Source organism: Gorilla gorilla, chromosome 18 (assembly GCF_029281585.2).
Source record: "Gorilla gorilla gorilla isolate KB3781 chromosome 18, NHGRI_mGorGor1-v2.1_pri, whole genome shotgun sequence".
NCBI classification, from domain to species: domain Eukaryota; kingdom Metazoa; phylum Chordata; class Mammalia; order Primates; family Hominidae; genus Gorilla; species Gorilla gorilla.
This window is the reverse complement of record NC_073242.2, coordinates 96,670,378-96,697,912: the sequence shown is the minus strand read 5'-3', so window position 1 is coordinate 96,697,912 and position 27,535 is coordinate 96,670,378. Positions and strand designations below refer to the sequence as shown.

Below are 27,535 nucleotides of genomic sequence, written 5' to 3'. Positions count from 1 at the left end.
CATGTCCCTAATTCCAGTCTTTGCCAACCACTCCCGCTCCAGGTGGTAGGGAAGGGAAGGGTGGCCAGGATGTGAGGGGATCCCTGATCCTCAAGTGGTACTCTTGAGCAGAGGTGCTGATAGCCTCGTAATTGGTAGCTGGGTGGGGGGAGGATGGCCAGATGTTTCACCCACTAGAGAACATTTTCTCGTCAGAAACTTCGTGAGGTTAAAAGTGAGCTCAAATAAAAAAGTCATTTATTGTTTGCCTTGCAAACTGGACCAGTAAAGTGAAAATAAATACCTTTAAAATAGGAAACTTACCGTTAAAATACAATAATTGTAGGTGTTATGATTTTAATGTAAATCTGCAGTACAGGCCAGGCGCGGTGGCTCACGCCTGTAATCCCAGCACTTTGGGAGGCCAGGGCGGGTGGATCACAAGGGCAGGAGTTCGAGACCAGCCTGGCCAAAATGGTGAAACCCTGTCTCTACTCAAGATACAAAAAATTAGCTGGGCGTGGTGACAGGCGCCTGTAATCCCAGCTACTCGGGAGACTGAGGCAGGAGAATTGCTTGAACCTGGGAGGCAAAGGTTGCAGTGAGCCAAGACTGCACCACTGCACTCCAGCCTGGGCAACAACAGAGCGAGACCCCGTCTCAAAAAAAAAAAAAAAATCGGCAGTACAATAATTGTAGGTGTTGTGATGTTAACGTACATCTGCAAGAAAAGTTGTTTACCTTACATATGTGAGTGGAGGTGGGGAAGGAGAGCACTTTAGGATGCTGGGTAGTAGGCATCTGCCAGCAACCGATTACCCTTACTGTGGTAAAAAGGGGAGAATAGAGGGAGGCTGCCTGGGACAGGGCCTGGCACACACTTGGAGCTTAATGTGAGTTTTGTGGACTGCCTGGGACTTGTCGAAGGTCTTTATTTGCCTAAATCTAAGGTGAACATCATTGATCATCAATAGACATTCGGTTGGTTGTTTCCCTTCTTGACTTTCCTCACTCCTGCTGCTGTCCGCTGTCCTGTAACAGAGCTTCTGGGGGCACAGGGTTCTTCCCATCTTCCCAGGGGACCCTCTATCATCCCCCATGAACATGTTAGGCCATTCTTTCTACACATTTTTCCTATAACACTGCTCAACATAGGCACCCACCCTCCCGCCCCCTGCCCCACCTTGTAGAATACCATCCGGATCTTTAGTGTGGCATTCAGGTATCCTCTGCTCATTCACACACATTTCTTTCTTTTTTTTTTTTTTTGAGACAGAATCTAGCCCTGTCACCCAGGCTGGAATGCAGTGGCGTGATCTCCGCTCACTGCAACCTCCACCTCACCAGTTCAAGCCATTCTCGTGCCTCAGCCTCCTGAGTAGCTGGGATTACAGGCATGTGCCACCATGCCCAGCTAATTTTTTTGTATTTTTTAGTAGAGAGGATTTTGCCATATTGGCCAGGCTGGTCTCGAACTCCTGACCTCAAGTGATCCACCCACCTTGGCCTCCCAAAGTACTGGGATTGCAGGCGTGATCCACCACGGTTGGCCATTCACACACATTTCTATCCCTCATATCCCTCATGCAAGCCATCCCTCCAGCACTTGGTGCACAAAGTGTGGTGGACTTTGGAGTTAGGCAAACCTGGGGTTGAATTCCAATCCTGCCAATTACTGGACTACTTTAGACAACCTATTTAACACCTCCGGGCCTTGGGTTTTTCAACTGGTGTATTAACAGCACCTATCTCATACAGGTTGTGAAATGTCAACAAGCTACAACATGTAAAACACTTAGCCCAGCACCGAGGACAGAATAAGCGCTAGGTAAATGTTAGCCCTTGTTTTCAGTATTGTTTGTACCTGTACCCTCCAGAATTTCGCTTTCCTCTTTTCTCTTTAAAACTGTTTATTGACAGGGCGCAGTGGCTCATGCCTGTAATCCCAGCACTTTGGGAGGCTGAGACGGGTGGATCACGAGGTCAGGAGATCGAGACCATCCTGGCTAACACGGTGAAACCCCGTCTCTACTAAAAATACAAAAAAATTAGCCTTGTGTGGTGGCGGGTGTCTGTAGTCCCAGCTACTCGGGAGGCTGAGGTAGGAGAATGGCGTGAACCCGGGAGGCGGAGCTTGCAGTGAGCCGAGATCGAGCCACTGTGCTCCAGCCTGGGCTATAGAGCAAGACTCCGTCTAAAAAAAAAAAAAAAACAAAAAAAACTGTTTATTATGGATACTGTCAAACATATACAAATAAGAAGCAATAATATAATGAGCCCCTAAGTAATAATCATCTAACTACAACAATCATAAATTCTTATTGATAGAATAATTATCTGTCTTGTTTCAATACTAGTTCCATTTATACCCCCACTCCCAAATTATTCAGAAGTAAGTCCCAGACAGCATACCATTTCAGTTGTAAATATTTCAGCATCTCTGAAAAAAGTCATGAGTATTTTAAAAAAATGACTATATTATTCCTCCTTCCTTAAAAACAGTAATTTGTTAATGTAATCAGATATCCATTTAGTGTTCAAATTCCCCTGATTGTCTCAAATTTTTAAAATATGATTTATTTGTTTCAATTGGGATCCAAACATGATCCATACATTTCAGTTGATACTCTCTCAAGTATTTTAATATATAGATTGAAGTTAGATCACTTGATTAATAGATTTTCCATCCATCTCAATTTTACTGATCCCATCTCTGACATATAGTTGAACTTGTTCCTCTGTCCCTTGTTCCCACTTTAAATTAGTAGTAGATCTAGAGGCTTGCTCAGATTTTGGTTCAATTCTTTTTTTTTTTTTTTTTTTGTAAATACTTAATAGATGATGTTTGTACTTCTTTTTTTTTTTTTTTTTTTTTAATTTGAGACAGAGTCTCACTCTGTCGCCCAGGCTGGAGTGCAATGGCGCCATCTCGGCTCACTGCAACCTCTGCCTCCCAGGTTCAAGTAATTCTCCTGCCTCAGTCTCCCAAGTAGCTGGGATTACAGGCACCCGCCACCCAGCTAATTTTTTTGAACTTTTAGTAGAGATGGGGTTTCACCATGTTGGCCAGGCTGGTCTGGAACTCCTGACCTCAGGTGATCCACCCACCTCAGCCTCCCAAAGTGTCAGGATTACAGGTGTGAGCCACTACACCCAGCCAATGTTTGTACCTCTATTGGGAGGCACATAATACCTAGTTTCTCTTTTTAGGATGTAAGGAATAATTGACATTTATTGACTGAAGTCATCGTTTCATCGGGGGTTGCAAAATAGTGCTATTCTGATTCTGTTTCCTTCTGTAGTTGCCAGCTTGACTACTTCTATGCCTGTAAACTTCCAGTAATCAAGTACTTAGTTATCCTGAGATACAGTCTGTATAGGAGAGGTTAAGATAAATGCTTATTTCTTTCCAATAGTTACCAGGTTTCAAAATAATGAGTTGTTTCACTGACATCCTCCAAAAATGACTAATGAGGTTTTGTGACTAAACCAACCAAGATTTGTTTAGTATTATAACACACTAATAGTTTTTAATGTATTTATTATGTTTCAGTTGATTAATCTTATTGATGCTTAAATTGTCTCTTGGCCAGTGGAAGCTTTTTCAGTTGACTGCCAAGTCTTTTTTATATAACCCTGTAGCCGTTGAAAGCTTCCTTACTATCTGAGATGTCTGGTTTTTTTTTTTTTTTTGGAATGGAATCTTGTTTTCTTGCCCAGGCTGGAGTGCAGTGGCACGTTCTCAGCTCACTGCAACCTCTGCCTCCCAGGTTCAAGTGATTTTCCTGCCTCAGCCTCCTGAGTAGCTGTGACTACAGGCCTACGCTACCACGCCTGGCTAATTTTTAGTAGAGATGGGGTTACACCATGTTAGCCAGGCTGGTCTTGAACTCCTGACCTCAGGTGATCCACCCACCTCGGGCTCCCAAAGTGCTGGGATTACAGGTGTGAGCCACTCCATCTGGCCTGGGATGCCCGTATGTTCTAATCTTACCTTGAAGATTTCTTGACCCAGACCTAGAGTCTTCATTTCTCTTAGGAGACTTGGTTCTTTGTATTACAAAATTGTATTTAGAGACCATAATCTGAGTCATATGGGGTTCTCATTGATACTGTATTGGACATCAGTCTTGGTTTTTTCCATGGCTAGTTTAGCTCTTCTCTTACTCAGAAACTTGGAAAATACAGAGAAGCAAATGGCTTGCTGGATTATGTAGCACTGCTTCAGCTGATGAGTACCAGAATGCCAGTTTCCTAATTTGGAATGGGAGCTCTACCTGATACTTGGGCCAGTCAGGACATCTCCCTCCTGTTGTAAAGAAATATAATTAACACTCAAGAGGAGTCCTGTGACCTTCTCAGCTTCCATGTGAGCTAGTGGTCCTGGAAATTGTTCTTCTCAGCCAGAGAGTTAGATCGTTGGAGGCCATGGGTGAAGCGCCCATGTTTGATGTGCTGGCTGTTGTCCAGAACAGTTTTATCTCTCTCTACCCTGATTCATTTGTCTTCTGTCCATTACATCTCTTTGTGCCTTTCAACATTATTTCACAAGAGACAATTTTATGCAGGAAGAAGAGAGACTCCAGGCTGGACTTGGCCAATCGCCAGTCGCAACGTCACATGAAACTGCAGATGCAAATGTTGATGGTGTGGCAAGTCGTTTAGCACAGACTGTGGGGTGGTTAGGAGTGTGGCTGGAAAGTTAAGGAGAGATTAGCTCTAGAAGGATTGTAAAAACCATAGAAAGGACTCTGTCCTGAGTGCAGCGGATGGGATAGTAAAACTATTAGACTTGTACTTTAACAGGATACCTGCAATTTGAAGGTGGAGGCCACCCTGGAGGCAGAAAGAACAGTTTGCAGGTTCTTATAGTAATCCAGGCTGGGGGTGAAGGCAGCCTGACCTCAAGCATTGGCTGGGAGTATTGTAGGAGAATTTTAGGAAGGGGATTTGATAGGACTTGAGCGTTGGGCAAGAAGGCTGGGGGAAGAATAAGTCAAGGTCAATGTCCTCATCTCTGGCTTAGGCAACTGTGTAGGTGGCAAAATGAAATGATGGTGGCATGTAGGAGAAGGAACACGTTGGAGAAGTGAGAAGATGAAATTGAGGGATCTGTGAGCCATCTGAGTGGAGATATGAAGGCTATTTTTGGTGCTCAGGTGTGACAGTTCTGAGCTTGGGAAATTGAGATAGCGGTGTGTCCACGGTCCCCAAGAGATAACCATGGAATCAGAAGACTAGAGGCTGAAGATGGGACCCTCCCCCAGGAAGCACTTCAGTTGATCAAAGGACTTGGGGGAAAATGATGGTCCTGCCAAAAAGGCCAAAGGCATTCCCTGAAATGTGGGTAGCTCCAAAGGAGAGCCTGAAAATAAATGAGGTAGTGAGTGCCAAATGTGGCCAAGAGATTGATGAAGTCAGCCTTCCATTTGGTTTTGCCATTCAGAGGTCATAGGAGACCTTAATGAGAACAGAAGAAGATGAGGCTAGAAGGTGACAGCAATGGATGGGCAGAGACAATGTCTAGACAGTTAGAGAAGACCTTACTGATGGACTGATCCCAGCACAGCCACTTAACTGGTTTTGTGACCTTGGACAAGTCATTTATCCTCAGCTGTAAAATGGGAATAATATTAGGGTCTCTGAGATGTTTGTGAAGTGTAAGCACAGGGCCTGGGACCAAGTGAACAGTTGGAGAGGCCAGGTGCTCCACTGTGGTCATTCCCTGCCGTCACTCCTAGGAGACAGGTGCCATGGTGGGCCTTGAGTGGCTAATACAAGTATGTCACACAGGTCTTGCTTAGGGCAAGTGTGCCTGTCTAACAGGCAGACTGAGTGACCATCAAAACAGCATTGAGTGCACAGTAAGTGCGGGGTACTTTAGGGAGGGGATGTTATGTGGTGGGTGACGGTTAATGGGTATGGGCTTTATTTTTGGGGTGATAAAAACGTCCTAAAACTGCCAGAAACGGTGGCTCATGCTTGTAGTCCCAGCACTTTAGAAGGCCGAGTCGGGGGGATCACAAGGTCAGTTCGGTACCAGCCTGGCCAACATGGTGAGACCCCCACCTCTACTAAAAATACAAAAAATTGGCTGGGTGCGGTGGCTCATGCCTGTAATCCCAGCACTTTGGGAGGCCGAGGTGGGCAGATCACGAGGTCAGGAGATCGAGACCATCCTGGCTAATGCGGTGAAACCCCGTCTCTACTAAAAATACAAAAAATTAGCCGGGCATGGTGGTGGGCGCCTATAGTCCCAGCTACTTGGGAGGCTGAGGCAGGAGAATGGCATGAGCCTGGGAAGTGGAGCTTGCAGTGAGCCGAGATTGCACCACTGCACTCCAGCCTGGGCGACCGAGCGAGACTCTGTCTCAAACAAACAAACAAAACCACAAAAAATTAGTTGGGCGTAGTGGCGGGCACCTGTAATCTCAGCTACCTGGGAGGCTGAGGCAGGAAAATCGCTTGAACCCACAAGGTGGAGGTTGCAATGAGCTGAGATTGCACCACTGCACTGCAGCCTGGGTGACAGAGTAAGACTCCATCTAAAAAAAAAAAGTCCTAAAACTGATTGTGGGGCGGTTGCACAATTCTGTGAGTATGCTAAAAACCATGAATCGTACACTTTAAGTTGGCAAATTGTATGGCAAATGAATTATATCTCAGTAAAGCTGTTGCCGCGCCGCCCCCCCTCCCCCAGCCCCAAATTAGCCAGGCCAAGAGGTGGGAAGAGCATAGGGAGAAGGAATGGCATTAGTAGTCTCAGAAACACGAAACTGCCTCGTGCATGACAGCAGCCTTGGGAGGCGGAAGGAGAAAGTAGAGTGTGTGTCGAGGATTTGCAGCAGCGAGGTCTGGATAGATGCATTGGGCTGGTTCCTGGAAGGCTGTGGGTGTCTTAGAAGGACATATTGCTCAGGAAGGATGAAAGTTATGGTAAAAAATTTTTTTAAAAAGAGAGAGATTCTTAGATTAAGGTTAATGTGTAGGAAATGTCTTGTTTAGGATTTTCTGGGTATGGTCTTGCCTGGAAATATATATATATATTTTTTTGAGACGGAGGCTTGCTCTGTTGCCCAGGCTGGAGTGCAGTGGCGCGATCTTGGCTCATTGCAAGCTCCACCTCCTGGGTTCACGCCATTCTCCTGCCTCAGCCTCCCGAGTAGCTGGCACTACAGGCACCCGCCACCATGCCTGGCAAATTTTTTGTATTTTGTTTAGTAGAGATGGGGTTTCACCGTGTTAGCCAGGATGGCCTCGATCTCCTGACCTCGTGATCCACCCGTCTTGGCGTCCCAAAGTGCTGGGATTACAGGCGTAAGCCACCCCGCCCAGCCGCCTGGAAATATTTTATACATTTCATTTTGTTTGTCAAAGGAAACTCTATTGAATTGGTGAAATTAGATGACCACAACTTGGACAGCAAGATGAGCTTAGCTCAGTCCTAAATTCCTCTGAGTCAAACGTGATCCAAAAGAAGAGATGACATGGTACTGGCAATCTAGTGACTACAAGCAAGAGAGAGGAGCTGGGGGCTGGGGGAGGGCATTGGGAGAAGGGTGTGCAGAAGGCAATAATGGAAGGAGCATTTACTCTGTGGAAGGAAGGGAATGAGCATGTTGAGTTGAGAGAGCCTGGACCCCACACAAGCCTGAAGTTTTTCCCTCTTGTTGGCCCCACTGCCCTGGGCAGTGGCATTGCTGCACAAGGAGACCCTAGTGCTCAGTGGCGGATGAACTGGCACAGGTTGTTGGTGGTGTCTGGCAGCCTGCTGCACTCGTTGCTCCCCTCCAGCTTGCTGCTGCTGCTGCCTGCGAGAATGAGGCCCCAGAGCAGGAATGGAGGCTAGGGCTAGGCAGCAGGGAGGTTTGGCATCTCGCTGTCATGTGCCAGTGTGGGAACCTAACCCCTCAGTGGGTGAAGAAATGGGGAATTGTGGAGGAGGTAGGGTTGGTGGTATGATACAATTAGAAACTCACTGGGCCTGGTGTGGTGGCTCACGCCTGTAATCTCAGCCACTGAGGAGGCTGAGGTGGGAGAATCACTTGAGCCCAGGAGTTTGAGGCCAGCCTGGGCAACATAGTGAGAACCACCCCCCGGCCCAATCTCTAAAAAAATAATAATATGGGAGGCTGAGGTGGGAAGGTCGCTTGGGCCTGGGAGGTTGAGGCTGTAGTGAGCCGTGATCACACCACTGCACTCCAGCCTGGGCAACAGAGAGAGACCCTGTCTCAAAAAAAAAAAATTTATAATAATTTTTTTAAAAAAAGAAACTTGCTCTGAGGGAGGGGATGATTAATCTGTACAAAATTACAGCTAGATAGGAGAAATAAGTTCTATTCTATACCATAGGGTGACTGTATTTAACAATAATTCATTATATATTTTCAAACTGCTGTAAGAGAGGATTTTGAATGTTCTCAATACAAAGAAATAATAGGCCACGTGTGGTGGCTCATGCCTGTAATCCCAGCCCTTTAGGAAGCTGAGGCAGGTAGATCGCTTGAGGTCAGGAGTTCAAGACCACCCTGGGCAACATGGTGAAACCCCCATCTCTACTAAGAATACAAAAATTAGCCGGGCGTGGTGGCGCATGCCTGTAATCCCCAGCTACTTGGGAGGGTGAGGCAGGAGAATTGCTTGAACCCAGGAGGCAGAGGTTGCAGTGAGCCAGGGTCACCCCCACTGTACTCCAGTCTGGGCAACAGAACCAGACTCTGTCTCAAAAACAAAGAAATAATAAATGTTTGAGTTGATGGATATGCTAATTACCCTGAATTGATCATTACACAGTGTATATATGTATCAAAATATCACATGTATCCTATAAATATGTGCAATTGTTACACGTCAATTATAAACAAAAAAGAAACTTGCTCTGAGGCTCTAGAGGATGGATTTGTGGGAGCAGGCCAGAAGCAGGACACTTGCTAGCTGCTCTTGCAGCTCTCCAGGTAGGAGAATATGGACTAACCAGGGCTGGAGTGGAATGAGGGGGGATGAAGGACCAGGTCAGAGATCAGCTTGGGAGATGAAACCCACAAGATTGGTCCAGTTTTTATTAGATGTGGGGTGAAGAGGGTTAGAAGTCAGGCTGCTGGCTTAATAAATGACTGGGTGGATGCTGGAGCTCCTTTTGAGATGCGGGCTACCAGAGAAGGGATAGGAAAGTTAGGGGTGCAGATTGGGGGGTGGGAGGGGAAGTATTCTATCTCAGATGTCTGAGGGAGTCCGGCAGACAGTTGGCTGTGTGAGGTAGTAACACTAAAGATATTAACCTGGAAGTCACCAGTACACTGGCTGGTGGCAGTTAGGCCCGCGCCAGGCCATCTGTTGGCTCGTAGCCAGGGCAAGCCTGCCTTGGAAGCCTAGCTCTGCCCACAAGTCCTGCCAGGAGGCTAGAGAGCAGCCTTAACTGTGGGCCAAGTGGACACAAGTGTGGCCTAACGAGGACACCTGGCATGGAGCCCAGTTTGGCAAGCGGAGCAGAGAGAGGGACAGCTGGGCTCTCCCTCCAGATTCCTGCCGCGTCTCTTCCTGCATGATGCTGGGGCATGGTGGTTTTTTGTTTTCTTGTTTTCTTTTTGACTAAATATAATTTTTTAATTCCAAAAAGTTGGTAGAAGGATGACTTGGTGTAGACTCTCCAAGGGGTATACATTGTCACCCCTTTGTCAAAACACTGCATGTATATACCGTGCGACCCTGCAACCCAACTTATAAGATTGTGTCCCGTAGATTAACATGGGATAGCATGTACAGAGGTGTTTACGCCAGCCTTGTTGGTAGCAGCAAACTGTTAGAACCAAAGGAATATCCGGTGATTTGGTTATGGTCTGGTTAAATAAACCATGGTCTATTCTTACAATGGAATACTACGAGAGAGTGCTCAAAAGCATGAAGTTCCATAAGGGCTGATTTAGAAATATGTTAGGTGAAAAGTTGCAAAGCATTACATGTAATCCCTCATCTTGGTAGACTACCAGATGGACATATGCATGTTTTTGGAAGCATAGGCGCCAAGTTGTCATGAGTGACAACCTCTGGGGAGAGGGATTTATAGAGGCTGGTAGGGGGAAGATTTCAATGTTGACTTTTTATGTACTCTTCTATTGTTTAAATGTATTACAGTGAACACATTTTATAATTTGATACATTCAATAAAGATATTTAAGGAAAATTAGGACATATAGGTAAGCAAAGAGAAGGGTACCCACACCCAGCAGCCATCAAAGCTGAGGCCTGTGCTGGAGAGCCTGGGACCTTTGTGGTCCAGGTTTTGTTTCACATTGTGGGGCATTGTAGGGCTGGTCTGAGTCTTAGGGAACCCCCATGAAGCCACTTCTCTTTACACCTGAAGACTCCCAAGTCCTATGGGGGTGCTTGAGGGCCCAGGCCAGAGCTGGACCCTTCTCATGTCAGCTGGCCAGAGCTGCAGGGCCCCTGTCCAGGTATAGCCACTGTGAGCAGGTGACCACTTAACTGACTGTTTTTCTGTCTGTCCTTTGCCTCTTCCTCCTGACCCCTACTCCTGTATTCCCTTTGTTGGTTACATCTTGCACTGGCATATACTTTAGCCCGATTTTATTATTTATTTATTTATTTATTTTGAGAAGGAGTCTTGCTTTGTTGCCTAGGCTGGAGTGCAATGGCGCAATCTCGGCTCACTGCAACCTCCGCCTCCCAGGTTGAAACGATCCTCCTGCCTCAGCCTTCTGAGTAACTGGGATTACAGGCGTGTGCCACCATGCCTGGCTAATTTTTGTATTTTTAGTAGAGATGGGGTTTCACCATGTTGGTCAGGCTGGTCTCGAACTCCTGACCTTGTGATCCACCTGCCTTGGCCTCCCAAAGTGATGGGATTACAGGTGTGAGCCACCGCGCCTGGCCTTTAGCCCGATTTTATCTGAGAAGCTATTTATGGTCAAGTCAGTAAGAGTCCCCACAGGAGCCAATAACTGCTGTTTCCAAATCCCTGCCACAGGATGTCTTGTCAGAACTTGCTCTGGTGGGTGATAACATATACTTTTTCTTGGGTTTACTCAGTAATGTCTTGGGCCTGGTTTCTGAGGTGGAGCCAGTGCTTGAACCCCTGCTAGGCCTTTTGAAGTACCCTCAGCATAGGCAGATGTCAGCCATTCAGGGCCCTTAGTAAATAAGGCTTTCTGGGTGACTAGGGTTTCTTGATGGCAGAGACGGAAATGCTTCAACACCTTATTTTAAACATTGCATAATGCACTTCTGGAATATATTAGTCTCATTTCCCTGCTTGCTTGCTTCCTTTCCTTTCTTTCTTTCCTTCTTTTTTTTTTTCTTTTTCTTTTTCTTTTTGAGACTGGGTCTTGCTCTGTTGCCCAGGCTGGAGTGCAGTGACCCAAACACAACTCACCGCAGCCTTGACCTCCCAGGCTCAAGCAATCCTCCCACCTCAGCCCCCCAAGTATGTAGGGCTACAGGCATGCACCACCACACTTAGCTAATTTTTGTATCTTTTGTAGAGAAGGGGTTTTGCCATGTTTCCCAGGCTGGTCTTGAACTCCTGGGCTCAAGTGATCCTCTTGCCTTGGCCTCCCAAAGTACTGGGATTACATGCATGAGCCATCATGCCTAGCTCCTTTTCCTTTCTTAAGACAGGGTCTCACTCTGTCGCCCAGGTTGGATTGCAGTGGCATGATCATGACCCACTGCAGCCTCAACCTCCTGGGCTCAAGTGATCCTTCTACCTCACCTTTCCCAAGTAGCTGGGAGTACAGGCATGTGTTACCATGTCTGGCTAATTTTTTATTTTTTAGTGGAGACAGGGTCTCACTGTGTTGCCCAGGCTCCCTGCTTTCTTAAGTGGCACACACTGAACATAGCAGAGTCTCTCCTGCATTAACGGCTGTTAGACTTGGAATGAGATGGAACAGAACCACTGTCCCTGAGGGCCCAGGTCTGCCTCCCATAGTTTTGTCCCTGGCCTTCTGTCAGGCCACCCATTCAGTCTTCCTGCTGTGGTCAGGATGCCTACTATAGCACCAGGGTCCCCTTCCCAACCTGTAGCTGCTCTTGGGCTTTGAGCTCAGTGATCAGACACACTGCAGCTTGTTAGGAGGATCTGCATCCAGAATGAACAGGTGCAAGGACGTGATATGACTGTCTCTAAGTCATCTGCGCCTGCTCAGGGTCAGGACCCTAGGGCCCCTATGGGTTGCCAGAACCTTTCTTGAGTTCTGTGTGGAGCCAGGCATCAGGCAGACCATGGCTCCCTTCCGGACAGCTGTGTGATGCAGAGATGTATTTGCCCACTTGTAAAATGAAACAGAAATCACTTACTCGTAGGTTGTAAGGATTCAACAGCGCAGTCCTAGCCAGAGTGGATGCTCAATAGATATTTGCCTGATTGGATGAGTGACAGCTTTTTTTTTTTTTTTTTTTTTTTGAGACAGAGTTTCACTCTGTTGCCAGGCTGGAGTGCAGTGGCACGATCTTGGCTCACTGCAACCTCCGCCTCCTGGGTTCAAGCGATTCTCCTGCCTTAGCCTCCCAAGTAACTGGCATTACAGGCACCCGCCACCATGCCCGCCTAATTTTTGTCTTTTTAGTAGAGACGGGGTTTCACCATGTTGGCCAGGATGGTCTTGATCTCTTGACCTCGTGATCCGCCCACCTCAGTCTCCCAAAGTGCTGAGATTACAGGCATGAGCCACTGTGCCCAGCCATGACAGCTCTACTGGCACTGGCTGAGTACTAGGCTTTGGGGGTGTGGGGGAGGAAAAGCCAAATCTCCCACCCCCCAACCCCAGGGATGCACCATATCATAGATTTCCCTGTTTCTGAGTTATTAAGCACTTGCTTTTATTAGACACATACTAGGCAGTAGAGACAAAAGGAGTTGAGACTTAGATAAAGGGAATTGGAGACTTGGGAGGGTCTGGCTGAGAGGGAGAGCAAGAGTGTAGAGGGCTGAGGATGCCCATGCTTCCCTCCACGTCCTCTTCAGCCTTGTCCCTCTGAAGGCTTTGTCTTCACTCATGCAAGACAGACCAGTTCCTTATGACCGACCCAGGTCCATGTGGTCTCCAGTTTGGCTTTCCAGGCTTATATCCACCTACTGTTCCCTTTCTTTTCTTTTCTTTTCTTTTTTGAGACAGGGCCTCACTCTGTTGCCTGGGCTGGAGTGCAGTGGCTCCATCATGGCTCACTGTAGCCTTGACCACCTAGGCTGCAAACCATGCACCACGACACCCAGCTGATTTTGTTTATTTTTGGTAGAGACAAGGTCTCATTTTGTTGGCCAGTCTGGTCTCAAAACTTCTGGGCTCAAGTCATCTTCCAGCCTCGGCCTTCCAAAGTGCTGGGATTACAGGTGTGAGCCACCGTGCCCGGCCAACTTCTGTTCTTCTTCTTCTTTTTTTTTTTTTTTTTTTTTTGAGACAGAGTTTTATTCTTGTTGCCCAGGCTGGAGTGCAATGGCACAATCTTGGCTCACCGCAACCTCCGCCTCCCGTGTTCAACTGATTCTCCTGCCTCAGCCTCCTGAGTACTAGGATTACAGGCAAGCGCCACCATGCCTGGCTAATTTTGTGTGTGTGTGTGTGTGTGTGTGTGTGTGTGTGTCTGTGTGTGTATATGTGTTTACTAGATACAGGGTTTGTCCATGTTGGTCAGGCTGGTCTCGAGCCCTCGACCTCAGGTGATCTGCCCATCTTGGCCTCCCAAAGTGCTGGGATTACAGGCGTGAGCCACCACGCCTGGCCCAACTCCTGTTCTTTATGAGACATTCCTGCATAGCTCTGTGGGTACCTGTAGTCCCACTCCCTCAGAGGTTGATGACTGGGAGATGCTGACCAGGAGTCTGAGGCAGTGATTAAATTGGAGGGATGTGTTGAAGGGGAACTGGAGCTGGCGTACCCTCTTCCCACCAGAGGGGCCCCTCGCTGTGGACAATGCCATCCTCCCACCACAAGGGGGTGCGCCAGGATCACTCCACTGTCAAGGAGCCTGGGGAGGGAGGTGTGGCTGGACCCCGTGAGTCATCCAGGCTCTCTCTCCTCTGCTTTTCCGTGGGGCAGCTGCCACCAGCACTGTCCCTTGGGTCTCTGCTCTGGGCCCTACTTCCCTCGCTTAAGTCCCAGTTGGCCTTCTCAGATGAGGTAGGGCTTGTCGCTTAGTGTCTCCTGTCTGTGTACCTCTACCCACCCTCGCCTCCCTGTGCCCTATCTTCCTGGGTTGGGAAGGAGAAGGCCAGGGGACATTTCCTGATGCTCTTTGCCTTGGTGCCCAGTGCAGGCTGCTCCAGCCTTGCCCACCACACCGTCCTCATTTACCCTCACCTGGGTCATGCCAGTAGCTCAGAGTTGGAGCTGCAGGTACAGCACAGTGTGCTATGAACCTATGGGTCTTGGGAGCTCCAAATAGGAGCTTGCGGCAGCCGAGGGATCAGGGCTACACTTCTCAGGCTCCTAGAACCATGCACCTCTCTAGGTAGTCACCACTCTTGTCTTGCCACCCTGGCCTCTCCAGGAGAGGGAAAATTTGTCTTCAGGACAGAGGATGAATTTTTCTCTCTCAGCCTCATTTGGCACTCCCCTGAGGGGCATGTAGGATGTATGTGGCATGTATAGGTACATATATGCAGGGTGACTCCGGGAGATGGCCAAACCAGGCACCTGAACACCATGTAAGCACTGCAGGTCCACACGGTCAGGCTGGCGATGGGTTATCAGTTGATTGACAAGTCTCTCCTACCCTGTACCCCAGTTTGGAGGCCTCTCCATTGGGCTCCTTGGCGTCTGCCTCATCCAACACCTACTCCCTGGCTGATGTTTTAAAAAATCTATCCTGCACTAGAATGTTGGTCTTCCTCCTTTTCAGAGGCAGGAAAGTCAAGGCCCCAAAGGGTGCTTTAGTAGGCTAGGCTGCTGCTTTGTGGCCTGGGCACCTGCTCTGTGTGTCCAAACCTAGCAACTCCCCTGAAGGACCAAGGAGTAGGCACAAGGGGCAGTGCTGGGATTGCCCCTGTGTGAATGTGGGTGGTCCTGAGGACCGCTGGGCAGATTGGTGGCAGGGGAAAGGAATATGTGGAGGAGCAGCCCTGACTGGTGCTGGACACTGCTTTCCTGGCCAGCTCTTGCCTGGCCCTGGGCACTTGCCCAGACCTTGCCCCACTTTGGATGCTCAGGCAATGGTTTTCAGGCCTTGACCTCAACAGAGGCTTTCGTGCTTGGCTGGTGGATGGGGCTTTTCCCTCTGAGGAGTCATCTGAAACTCAGCTTTTACTGCCTGCCCTTGTCCCTGTGCTGGTGGCCACTCAGAGGCTCCACAGCCCCAGGGTCTCCCCTGCAGCTGTCATCAGTTCTTCTGAGGCTGCTTCATGGGTATCCAGGCCACTGGTCTCACTGGGAGCCCCTGAGTGGCCCTCAGGGGCTGGGTTGCAGGGAGTCAACGTGGTCTGGGCCTGACGAGGCTAGAACAGTGTCATAGCTGGACAGGCTCCTGGAGGTACCGTTATCCAGCTCTCTTCATCTGGGAAGCTGGGTCCAAGGTAAGGCCCAAGGGCGTAATTATGGTCTCCTGACACCTGTCTTGGCAGTTCCTGTCCAATCACTCTATGTTCTTTGATTTTTTTCTCCCTTTATCTGTTCTTTCATTTGTTCACTCAAGGATGCCTGGACTATATCTCTGTGAACTGGCCCCCAACTCAGGAAGGGGTAGTCATGCAAAAAGGACCCTGTTTCTGGGGCCCTTGTCTTTCCCTCAGGCCTTGCCACATGGGATCTAGCTTGGAACTTGAAGGGTTGGGAGCTGATGAATACAGATGAGCTGCAGTCCATGATATAGCACACAAGGCCCTGAGGCTGCCAGGTCATGGGTTCAGCTCTGCCTGTTTTCCCATGCCCCCAACCCTTTAAGCTTCAAACTAGATACCATATCACAAGGCCTGGGAGAGCACAGGGTCCTGGAATGTCACCCTTCGGTATCTGCCCAGGCTCCATGCCTCCCACCTCCCCCAGTGGCTTCAGTCATTTGGACCTAGCTTCCACTGTGTGGTCAAGCAGGTGACCACGTCCCTCCCAGGGGCCAGCCCAGGTCCACAGCACTGGCTCACTCTGTCATGTTACTGTTGCCCCCGCACCTGTCCCACAAGGCCCTTGAGCAGGGCCGCTGAGGGGAGGGCTGAAAGGCAGGGTGGGTGGGGTCCTGGGGGTGCTGTACTGGACCAGCTTGTATAGTTACTGCTTCTGCCATCTTTTTGCCTGGACCAAGCCTCTTGGCTCTGCCAGCAAAAGGTATGGGATGGATTAACTCTACCTCTGGCCTGGGCTGCTCTTCCCAGTTTCTTTTTTCTTCTTTTTTCTTTTTCTTTCTTTTTTTTTTTCCCCTTCTTCCTCCCTCATTCTGTCACCTAGGCTGGAGGACAGTGGCATGAACACTGCAGTCTTGACCTCCTGGGCTCAAGTGATCCTCTTGCCTTAGCCTTTCGAGTAGTTGGGACCACAGGCACGTGCTACCACACCTGGCTAATCTTTGTATTTTTTGTAGAGACAGAGTCTCTCTGTGTTGCTCAGGCTGGTCTTGAGCTTCTGGGCTCAAGTGATCCTCCCACCTCAGCCTCTCAAAGTGCTGGGATTACAGGCGTGAGCCACCACGCCCAGCCTCTGTCCAGTTTTTATGAGCCGCAGGGAATGGGACTTTATGCTGACAGTGCATGAGCTCACAGCCCCAGATGAGGTTTGATCCCACGAGCCCAAACACAGGGCCTAGGTCAAAGCAAAATGAGTATTTCCTACTTTTCTCCTTTGGGCTGACTCTTGGCACCATGGAACTGGCAGGATGCTCCTGCCAGGATCCAGCCTGACCTGCTTATTCTCACTGAGAACAGCCACCTCTAGGGAGCCCTAGAAATCCCCTCCACCTCCAACTGAGTAAGCCCCAACTTTCCTTCGTGTCCTTCTGAAGATGGCTGTGTATGTGGAACAGGAGCCCAGCATCAAGAGCTGACAGGATTGCTCAGGTGGTGCAGGCCAGCAGACCCAGAAGCTAGACATGGACATGGGCCAGGTTTTTTTTTTTTTTTTTTTTGAGACAGAGTCTCCCTCTGTCTCACAGGCTGGAGTGCAGTGGCATGATCTTGGCTCACTGCAGTCTCAACCTCCCAGACTCAAGCCATCCTCCCACCTTAGCCTCCCAGGTAGCTGAGACTACAGGCATGTACCACTGCGCTGGGCTCATTTTGTTTTATTTTTTGTGGAGACTAGGTCTCACTATGTTGCCCAGGCTGGTCTCAAACTCCCTGGGGTCAAGTGATTCCCCCACCTTGGTCTCCCAAAATGCTGGGATTATAGGTGTGAGCCACTGTGCCCAGCCTCAGCCAGCTTTTGAGCACAGCACATTGCCATAACTGGCCTTCCTTGGGCTACCTGGCATCTGGCCAGGCCAGACCACTTTACCTCTTACTTATGCCCAGGCAAACTCACATCTTTGGGAAAATGAAAAGAAGCTCTTCTTCACAGTTCCAGATCCACCCCAACCTGCTGGTTCTATAACCGTGGTGGCAAACCTGGAGAAGAAATAGCTTGCTTCGGTCAAAGTGCAGGGCATCAACAGAGGAGGGTGTGGCCCCCACCTCCCAGGGTGAGGCTGGGTTGTCTGATTCTCAGGCTGGGCTGTGGCCAGGGAACATAGGAAAGCTGCCCTGCAAGCCCTGTGTCTCCTGGGACATGCCAGTCCCATGGAGCCTTCAGGCCTGGGTGGGGACGGCCTGGTGACGGGCTGTCCAGGCGGATCTCCACTCAGTCAGAGGAGAGCTTCTTGGAACTTGCCCTGGGTGCAGCAGTAACCAGTTCTGCCCCTCCCTTTGGCACATGGAACTGTCGCCTGCCTGGCACCCTCCTGACTGTCAAACGAGTTGACTTCCTCCTAGGATGTGAGAAATGCTTTCATCCTCCCAGCGTCAGGGACAAGGTGTTCCTGAGAGTATGAGGGTAATTAAATGTGTCTCTGCCACCACCTGCCACCTGTCCCAGAGCAGGGAGTGGGGCGATGAACCCAGGGCAGACATCCTTTTGCTTCCTGGACTTTGGAGGTGACTCTCCCATTTGATCCCTGTGTCTGATGTTGCTGATGGTTGGTGCCGCTGGCCCCTAGTGTCAGCTGGACCATCTCTGCAGATTGGCCCCATTCCCCTACTGTGAGTGCCTCACCTCACTGAAAAACCTCTAGCATGAAACAAAATGTGGGTCCAGGGACCGAGGAAGGAGAACTTACTGTCTTTTCCCTGCAGGAGCTCTGCCTTAGCCACCTGAAATCTAGTAACTTGCATGTGACCGTGCCAGCAGGAGACTCCAGATTCTTCCCAAGACTACTGGCCTGCCAGCCCAGAGGTTTCCCATGAAGCAAGAGCTGTCCTTGGCTATACTACCTCCTGCCTGCTCCTGAGACCCTCAGGGCAACTCAGGGTGTGGTGGGTGGTGCAGAGTTCTGTCCTTGCCTCTCTCTATCCAGGTTGCTGGGGCTGCTCAGAGCTCTCTATGATCTTGCTGATAGGTGAGATGTAGGTTTGGGGACAGAAGCCCCGGCTCTTGAGCCAGCCCTGTTTCTCTTTCCCCAGGAGATAGCAGAGTGTTAGCATGCTCATGCTGCACAAGGTCCCCCGCAGGCTTTATGACAGGGAGGATGGCATGCTAGAGGCCTGGGAAAGGGTTGGGACAGACCATGGAGAGGAGGAACAGGTACCTTCTGTACAGGACTTAGTAGGACAGCCTAAGCAACAGCCTGGAGTCAAGGCTACACACTGCTGGGCTCATGGTGTCTGCCAGGAGAAATGGACTGTGGTATGCTGTGCTCAACTCTCTGTAAACCACTGCCTTTGCTCAGTGTCTGTGCAGTGCCCTGGGAGGCTGGCACTGCAGAACCTGTTACCCGGTGACTGGCCAGGGGCCTGGTTCCAAAGAGATTCCACAAGTGTTTTAGGGCCAATTTGTAGACAGGATTTGAACCCAGGTCCTTGTGGCTCTGAAGCCCAGATTCTTTCTCCCCTGTCCCACTCAGCTGCCTAAGGAATAATGTCTTGAAGCCAGTGATCTGGCAAAATGGATCTGCAGAGGGGGCTGGGGCTGTGGGATGGATCAGCTGATGGGTGATGGGTGGGCCTGCACTGGCCAGGGAAAGGTGCCATGGATACCCCAGTTGAGGGTGATAGTGCCAAGGCTCCAGATGGGGAATGGCAGATGGCATGGGGGGAGGGGGGAAAGCTGGCATCTGATAGGAAGTGTTGGAACTTGGGGTTACTCAGTCAATTGGTGTTACGTGAGGTTTGCAGAGAGCCTGCGAAGGGCCCTGGCAGAGGCCTGGGGGCTGAAGAGGACACTCATACTGTGCTGCAGGCCCCAGGTAAACCCAGGGTTAATGGTTTCTATGCTGTGGCTCCCACACTGAGAGTTCCAGATGTGGTGCTCTGACCCTGCAGATCCAGCCAGCCAGTGCACACATCTGCTTTGGAGCTGATATGAAAAAAAAGGTCTCCTCCCACTCCTGAGCCTAGGGAGGAGGTCAGGCGCAGCACATTCACCGAGGAGGGGCAGGGCAGCTCTCGCTTTGTTGGGCCACCAGCCTGGCCATCTGTCCACATCGGTCCATCTGTCTGAGTTTTCCTACTTTGAGCCAGTAGAAGTTGTAGCATTGGAGGTAGAGCCCAGGTCCAGTCCCTTCAAAGCAGACTTCTCAGCCAGGCCCGGGGGAGTGGTAGAACAGGCTCCAAGGCTCTGCCACCCTTGCAGAGAATGGCATTGTGGGCACACCAGAGTCTAGGGAGCATGTTCTCACATCTGGTTCCATTCAGTGGGCCTCAATTCCTGAAAACCCCTGAGCTCCCCAGGAGAGCCTCACTGAGTGACCTCTGGAAAAGCAGAAGTAAAGTCTGGGAACACTCTGTCCTCTCACACTCTGCTGTGGCCAGCTGGCCAGCAAGACCCCTCCGTGGGCCGGCCATGAGGCCACGGGGGAGCCTCGAGCGGGGCTGCCCCACCCAGTATGCTGGCCAGGGGCTGCCTCCATGCCTACTGGGCCCTGGGGCATGTGGGACCAACCCCCTGGCACGGGCCAGGACCCTCCTTTCTGCCTCCCTATGGCCCTTGGGGAGGAACTGCAGAGGCCTGGGGGCTGAAAAGGCCATGTGCCATCTGACCCTGGGAGCCCTGGAGAGGCTGAAAGATCCCCTTCTGGGTTGGCAGGATCTGGGAAAAGTTTCAGGAAGTGGGCGGGGGCAGGGCTGCCCAGCTGCCACCTCTCAAGGCCTGTCTGGGGTTGGCTGCCAAGCCCATACTTTGTCACACACAGAGCAGAAAGCACTGGGCAGCCTGAGTGTCCCATGCCCTCCTACTAATCAAGGGCTAGGGTGATAGGGGTGCCAGCTGGGGCCCAGTGTGGCCAGCCTGAGTCTGGTGCAGCCTGGCGACCCCTGAGAGGGGCAGCCATGCCAGCTGGGTCTTGGGCTGCGGCCTTCCCAGGCCTCTTCAAAGACCTCAGCTGCCCCTGCTGGAGCCAGGGCAATGGTCCTTGACACAGGCAACCTCAGGGTGAACAGGGCCGGCCTGTGGAGGTGGGAGGGCAGGGACTATCACTTTCCAGGCTGGGGGTGTGTCTTCCCAACCCAGCCTCTCTATGGGCCTGAGAAAGCAGCACTATTTCCTGCACTTCAAGGGCTTCTCTCTCCGGCAGCCTGTGGACTTCGCTGGAGCACTTGCTGGAGCAGAGATCACAGGAAGGTCACTCTGGCCAGCAAGTAGCACTGTTAGACCAGTCAAGGGCTGAGGTAATGCTAGGGCTGAGGGCACGGGGCCTCACAGGCTGTGGGGGAGAGGCAGAACTCCAGCTTCAGGGCCACATGGACTGCTGGGTGAAGGTGACAGCGAAGCATTCAATTTGGAGGACTTCATTCTGGTGATGGTGTGGAGAGTGGTCTTGGGAGTAGGGAGCCAAGATGTGGGGCAGAAGGCCTGGGTAGTGCCAGGAGATGGAGCTGGGGGGAGAGTCATCTGAACATGGGGACAAGAATGTGGGAAGCAGAGGAGGTGTGGGAAGGTCCTGGGGTGCAGACTGAGGAGCAAGCCTAGGCCTGAGGGAAGGCTGGAGATACCGGGAGACCAAGTTGGTCTGCTGCTTCTGAGTTGGGGTTTAGGTCAGACAGCAGAGAGAACTTCCTGAGAGCAGCAGCATCTTTTGAACATGAGAAATCAGCCTTCAAGGAAGTCTTTTACTGTGAGAGATCCCAAGCTGGCCAGACATTGCTGGTGTTGGGCCATGGATGGGAGGATTTGGGGTAGACAGCTGGGCTTGTGGGTAGACCAGAGCGGTCCCCCGAGTCTGTGCTAGCCAGAACACTGCTTGCTCATGCCTCGGCTGGGCACGTCTGGGCCTCTCAGTGGCCATCACTGAGGCTGTCAGGCTGCTGAGCCCAAGGCCCAGAGCAGAACTAGCCCCTGGCTTCCCAGAGCCCCTGCCGTCCTTGGCTGCCCTCAGAGGCTGGGCCAGGGCTGGGTGGCCAGGTCTCCCACAAAGCTCTCAACAAGTTCCAGGCCTTTCCTTCTGTGCTTAGATCCTGCTCCCAGTCACGTCCCCTCCCAGTCACATCCCCTCCTCCGCATCCCTCAGAGAGAGCAGGAAGCTGGGGAGGAGGGAGCATCCCAACCAGCCTTGTCCTAGGCCTGACCAGTACTGTCTTAGGGCTTGGGGCTGCCAGCCACTGGGTCTGGGAGCCAGGTTTCTCCAACAGGGCCAGAGCTGGTTTAGAAGCCCTGTGTGGTCTCCTCATGGGTGAGCTGAGGGTTCAGCAGGCCTCCTCCTCTAAGTCGCCTTCTTGGCTGGCAGGCTGTCCCCCTTCCCTGGGTCACAGGGAGATGTGGGGTTTGGCCAGGGAAAGTGGTCTGGAACGGCCCTTTGACATCGTCCCTGGGGGCTTTTAAAAAATAAGTTTCCTGGTAAGGAAGACTCCTCAGGCCTTGGGCAGGATTCTCAGTAGAGTCTCCCGGGTTTGCTCTGATCTGACAAACGCCAGCAGAAACCACCCAGCCGCCTGCGTTCCAGCAGTGCTTGGAGCCGTGGCTTCCCCAGATGCAGTGTCAGCAGAATGCAGCAGCCAAGGCACAGGGGTGTTTGCTTGGAGGCCCTTGCTGAGCCCAGGAGTGGGGGGCCTGCAGAAGAGAGCCCTCTGCTTGGCTTTGCCCCCTCATTCACGTGCACACATTCCTGGCTTCTCTAGGAATGGATGGTGCCACAAGGGATGCCAGAGGGACTTGTCCCTGAGTGATGACAGTCCAGTGACAGTGCTGACGGTCCATGCCTGTCAGGTGAGCAGTGAGTGTTCAGGCTGCCTCCGAGGAGGGGAAGAAGGCATGCCCTGGCTTCTCCCACCCCTCTGCCACCACCTGCCAGCTCATCTGGGACTGAAATCTGTCTGGACAGCTGAGTCTGTATCTGAAAAGCCTGTCCTGGGTCAAGGGCTGGGGAATAGAGCGGTAAAGGAGGTGCAGAGTGGGGAGGAGAGGAGGAAACCAGATCTGGGGACAGACAGAATCCCCCAGGCCTGCTCCACATCCCAGCCCCTCTATGCCCCAACTCTGGGACTCTGGACAGGTTTCATGTTCTGTCTGATTTCTGTTCCTGAGGCTGAGATGGGCATGGTTGAGAGGTCCAGCACACAGGTTGCTCCTGGCATGGGGATGAGTACACCGTACAGCCCATGTGTTTCCAGTTAGAGTAGATCTGGGTTGCCTGCTTCATATTGGGATGAGGGGACTCCCCCCTGACCAGTCCCAGGTGTTGGATAGAGAGTCATGGAGGCCTAGGGAGGGGAAAGGTGCTTGGCAGTGGGGAAGTTGCTGAGCTAGGGAGAGAAGCCATGTGGAGCAAAGTGGGAGGCTGGAGCAGAGGAAGTTTCATGCTGCTTGAGAGCTCATGAGGATCCTGAGTAGGAGGTGACAGCTCACTCGGGGAAGCCTCCCAGCAGCTTGTGCCAGGGCCTGGAAGAGCAGTGTGTACACAGATGCCCTGGTGAGGCCCAGCCCCTGATGCTTTGGAGGGGAGGGATCAGGAGGCCAGACCGGGGTCCAGACTCCCAGTCCCAGGGAATAGTGGAGTCACTGGCAGGAGTGCCACCACCCAAAGGACTGAGTTTTTCTCTGGAGCTCACCCTGTACATCTGGCCCGGCCTCTAGGCCCAGGCTATAGCTGAAAAGGAAGAAGTCTCCTGGCCTGAGAAGGGCTCTTGGCTGGCTGCAGTGGCTGTGTGAATAAGCAGACAGGTTTGGTCTGGCAGCTGCCTCACCAGTGCCTGGGTCTGACCCAGAGAACTGTATTCCAGTCTTGGCTCCCAGCTGCCATCCGCTCTGCAGCTTCCCCTAGTGGAGATTTCAGCACTTGCTGGGCCTGGGCCAGAACCCCAAGTATATAAAATCAGAGCATGAACATGACTTTGATAAATTAAGAAGGCTTCATTTTAATACCACAGTAAGAGGAACCAGTTAATATTCTCACCATTTCACATCCACAAAAACCACATCAGGGGCATTAACAATCTCTCAGTTTTGTACAAATAAACCATGTTTCTCTTAAAAAGACTTGCACACATGGCTCACGCCTGTAATTGCAGCACTTTGTGAGGCTGAGGCAGGTGGATTACGAGGTCAGGAGTTCAAGACCAGCCTGACCAACATAGTGAAACCCCGTCTCTACTAAAAATAAAAAAAAAATTAGCCAGGCATGGTGGCATGCACCTGTAATCCCAGCTACTCGGGAGGCTGAGGCAGGAGAATCGTTTAAACCCGGGAGGCAGAGGTTGCAGTGAGCCAAGATTGTGCCACTGCACTCCAGCCTGGGCAACAGAGCAAGATTCCATCTCAGAAAAAAAAAAAAAAAAGGCTTGCACACTTGCCCAAGCTCAAGGATATTAAAATCTAGCACATGAAACCCATTTCTAGAGGTAGAAATACAGGCAATATATTATTTCAGCAATGACCATCAATTACAGTTAAGAACAGTTAACAACCAAATGGGTAATGAAATACTGCAACCACCCAAGTTTACTGAGCAAAGCATCTTTTCTCACCCATGCCTTACTCTAGGAGTAGCTGGGGCTTGGTTAGATGTGGTGAGGATGTGGGAGAAGAGATCCCAGGGCAAGGGTTCATTGCAGACGGCCTGGGGTAAGGATGTAGGAGAGTGCACATTTCCCAGGCAAAAAGGCATTGGGGTCCACAGAGCAGAACAGGGGCTGGTGGCTTCTGCCTGCCCTGCCTGACTTTCTCTTCTATGCCCTTTTGGGTGGCCATGGGAGAAAAGTAGTGGTCAATTGCAGAGTAATGGTGAAGGCAGCAGGTGTCTCCTGCAGGCCTCAGGAGGTTGAAGTTCACTCCATGAGTGCCCAGGAGCCACAGAGGTCATGAGTGTGGCCTGCCACCAGCCCCCCAGAGATGCAGGTGGAAGGCATCCATTCCAGAGACCTGCTGTATTCCAACATGCTGTATTCCATCTCTCCTTTAGCTCGCCTGACTCCAGGTTGGGGCTGTCTTCTCCTGATGGAGTACAGCAGGAGGGGCATCACAGGGGTCCCCTAAGCTTGTAGAGGGTTTATGTGCCCCACTTCCCTTCTTCTCTAAACAACCCAGGCTAGCATGGTCTCCTGAGCCTCAAAGACATCTGGGGAGGCCGTGGCCAGGACAGCATGTGGAGGTGGTCCCAAGTGCAGCTCCGCCTTTGATCCCCTGGGCACCCTCCCCAGGGGACGGAGAGGCATGTAGTCTTCCAAGCCAGCCTCTGCCAACATGTGCCTGGGTATCTTCTCAGCCACTGTCCTTGGTACTGTCCCCAGGGAGCTTCTGTGTCCTGTATCAGGTGGGATAAGTACTGCTAAGAAGAATAACACAAGGGACAGTGATGGGCTGCTGGAGAAGCCTCTGAAGAGGGGGCGTGTGAGGAAAGATCTGAAGGAAGAGGGGGAGACAGCTCCACTTTCAGGCCAGGGGACAGGGAAGGGCCCTGAGGTGGGGACATGGCTGGGGATAGTGAGCATGGGGGAATGGCAGGACCTAAGTCAGAGAGGTTAAGCGGGGATGGTGGGACCACCACATGAGGGCTCTGGAAGGGACTCTTTCTGAGTGAAGTAGGAGTAGGGGAGAGTTTAAGGCCAATGAATGGCATGGTCTGCCTTTTGTTTTAAAAAGATCACTCTGGCTGGCACATGCCTATAGTCCCAGCCACTTGGGAGGCTGAGGCCAGAGGATCACTTGAGCCTAGGAGTTCAAGTTCAGCCTGGGAACCTAGCAAGATGCCATCTCTAAAAAAAAAAAAAAAAAAAAAAAAAAAAAAAAAAAAACAAAACACTCTGGGAGACTGTTGTTAGGTTGTCATCAGGATCCCACTGCCTCTCCCTTGGCCTGCTTCCCCCGGGCTCTTCTGCTCTGCCTCTCCTTCCTTTTCCCTTACCCCATCTCTGAATGCTCAAGAGAACCCTCAGGATTGGTCTGCCTGTCTCTGGCCACTCTGAAGGGACGCTCAGTCTTTCCTGCCAGCCTCACCTCCCCCGCATGCCACTCATTTGCCCTGCAGGCCACTTGTCACTCACACCATCCTCCTGGCTGTTTCCTTTGTACTTTCTTGCCCCTGCCCTTTGCTGTGGCCCAGCCTTTTGTGGCCTTCTCATCTTCTCAGTCTGATCTTTGGTGCCCTCTCCACTTCACTCCCACAGCTTCAGGCATCTCTTGTATTTCATGTGCCTCGGGGTGTGTTGGCTTGCCCCTCTGACCCTGAGGCCCTGGTGTGCAGGGCTCATGACTTACCCTGCTCTAGATTAGGGCCAGCCTACAGCTTAACATACAGAAGGGCTTCAAAGGCTGTGGGTTGTGGATTGGATCTTGGAATTTCCCAGGCTTTCTTGTCATCTTGGGGAGGAACTATTCCTCTTACGCTTGAACTTTGGGGCTCCATGTGCTGGATTGTGGCCCAAAGATCTGGTGCATCTCCAGGGCCTTAGCTGATTGCCCTGTGGTAGGCCCTGAGCCAACAGGGAGATGGAGATCAGGGTAGTAGCGGGACACAACTGCAGGGGAGAGCTGGGGCTGAGTTGGGATGGGGATGGGGACTTGGGACCCTTGGGGAGGCCCAGCAAGGCTAGCCCTTACCCCCTACCCTTGGGTTTCAGACTTGAAACTGCATCTGCAGAGCACTGATTATGGTAACTTCCTGGCCAACGAGGCATCACCTCTGACGGTGTCAGTCATCGATGACCGGCTCAAGGAGAAGATGGTGGTGGAGTTCCGCCACATGAGGAACCATGCCTATGAGCCACTCGCCAGCTTCCTAGACTTCATTACGTGAGTGTGCCTTGTAGCGCCTTCTTCTCTTACCTGGGAAGGATAGCTACACCTGCAGGAGCTGGCCCCAGTGTGGCTTAGGCTAGCTGCCTTCGTGCCTGTGTCAGCTGTCAGAGCTGATGGCAGCTCTGTCAGGCCAGGTGTCACAGGACCCTACCTTCAGAGTCCTCCCTGACTGTGTGCGTGGTCATTCAACAACCCTGGACTTCCAGGCCACCACCTATAAAATGGGGTCACCAGCACGTTCACTACTGACTGAAGATATGGTGGGCAGGCAAGAGTGTCCCACGCAGTAGTGCTAGATGAAGCCTCTTCCCCCAGTCACAGACTGGGGCAGGGAAACCTGGGAAGGTGGGAGCCCTTTTTCTTACCCTACAGCACCCAAACAGAACACTCACCAGGCCCCACTCCCCATGCCAGGGGTCAGGTGTCAGGGGATGGACAGAGCTCTAAAAGGCCAAGGTCTTAGGATAGGCCCATTCTCTCTCTGCTCTGACCATGGCCCTGGGTCTCAGGGAGATTGGGTCGGAGTAGAGTTGAGGGGCAGGCTGAACGTCTAGCTGCCTTTCTCAGTTCTGACGCAAGCCCTCAGGAACTCAGGTGGGCAGGCTCCCATTCTTATGACTCTTGGCTGCCCCAGCTTCTTCATTGTCTGACCCTTGGGCACAGCTCTGCCTTCATCAAGCTCGTGGAGAAGCTGAGTGGAGGAAAGGACCTTGGGATCTGCAGGCTTGGGGAGGGCACCTGGACTGCACAGAGAGGTAGGGAGGGTCCCTTTGCAGGGATGTCCCAAGAGCCATGAGCCAAGTCCTGGTGGACAAAGAAATAGTCCCAGCCTAGGTGGTGGCCCCACAGGGGTGGTGAGCAGAGGCATGCTCGGCGGCTAGCGTCTAGGAGAGTACCCTGCATTGGCAGAGTGTGAGTGTGCAGTATGTGAAGCATTTCCCTGAGCTCTCTGGGTATTGTCTAACTTTTACCATTCCTTGATTATGGTGCCCCCACTCTTTTCCTTGGGACCTGGCACACCTGCCCCACTTGTCCCTGCAGGGACAGAGTTAGATGCCTGCTGCCTGGCCTGATTCTTATCCCCTGCAGTTAGGAGCCACTTGCCCAGGATCCACTTGCTCAAGAAGTGCTGCAGCCAAAGGGCTCCATTCTCAGGCAGGAGTCAGAGGCTGGGACACCTCAAGGGCCAGGGAACATGCCCA

General features: G+C 51.4%; 1 protein-coding gene across 1 annotated transcript in view; it reads left to right on the top strand.

The window, feature by feature from the left end:
• The window catches only part of ATP6V0D1 (ATPase H+ transporting V0 subunit d1), a 42,939-nt gene that overhangs the window by 1,077 nt on the left and 14,327 nt on the right, over nt 1-27,535 (top strand). The window contains exon 2 of the mRNA XM_004057813.4: nt 26,156-26,327. Coding sequence (XP_004057861.1) covers nt 26,156-26,327 — 172 coding nt within the window. The remainder of the gene's footprint in view (nt 1-26,155; nt 26,328-27,535) is intronic.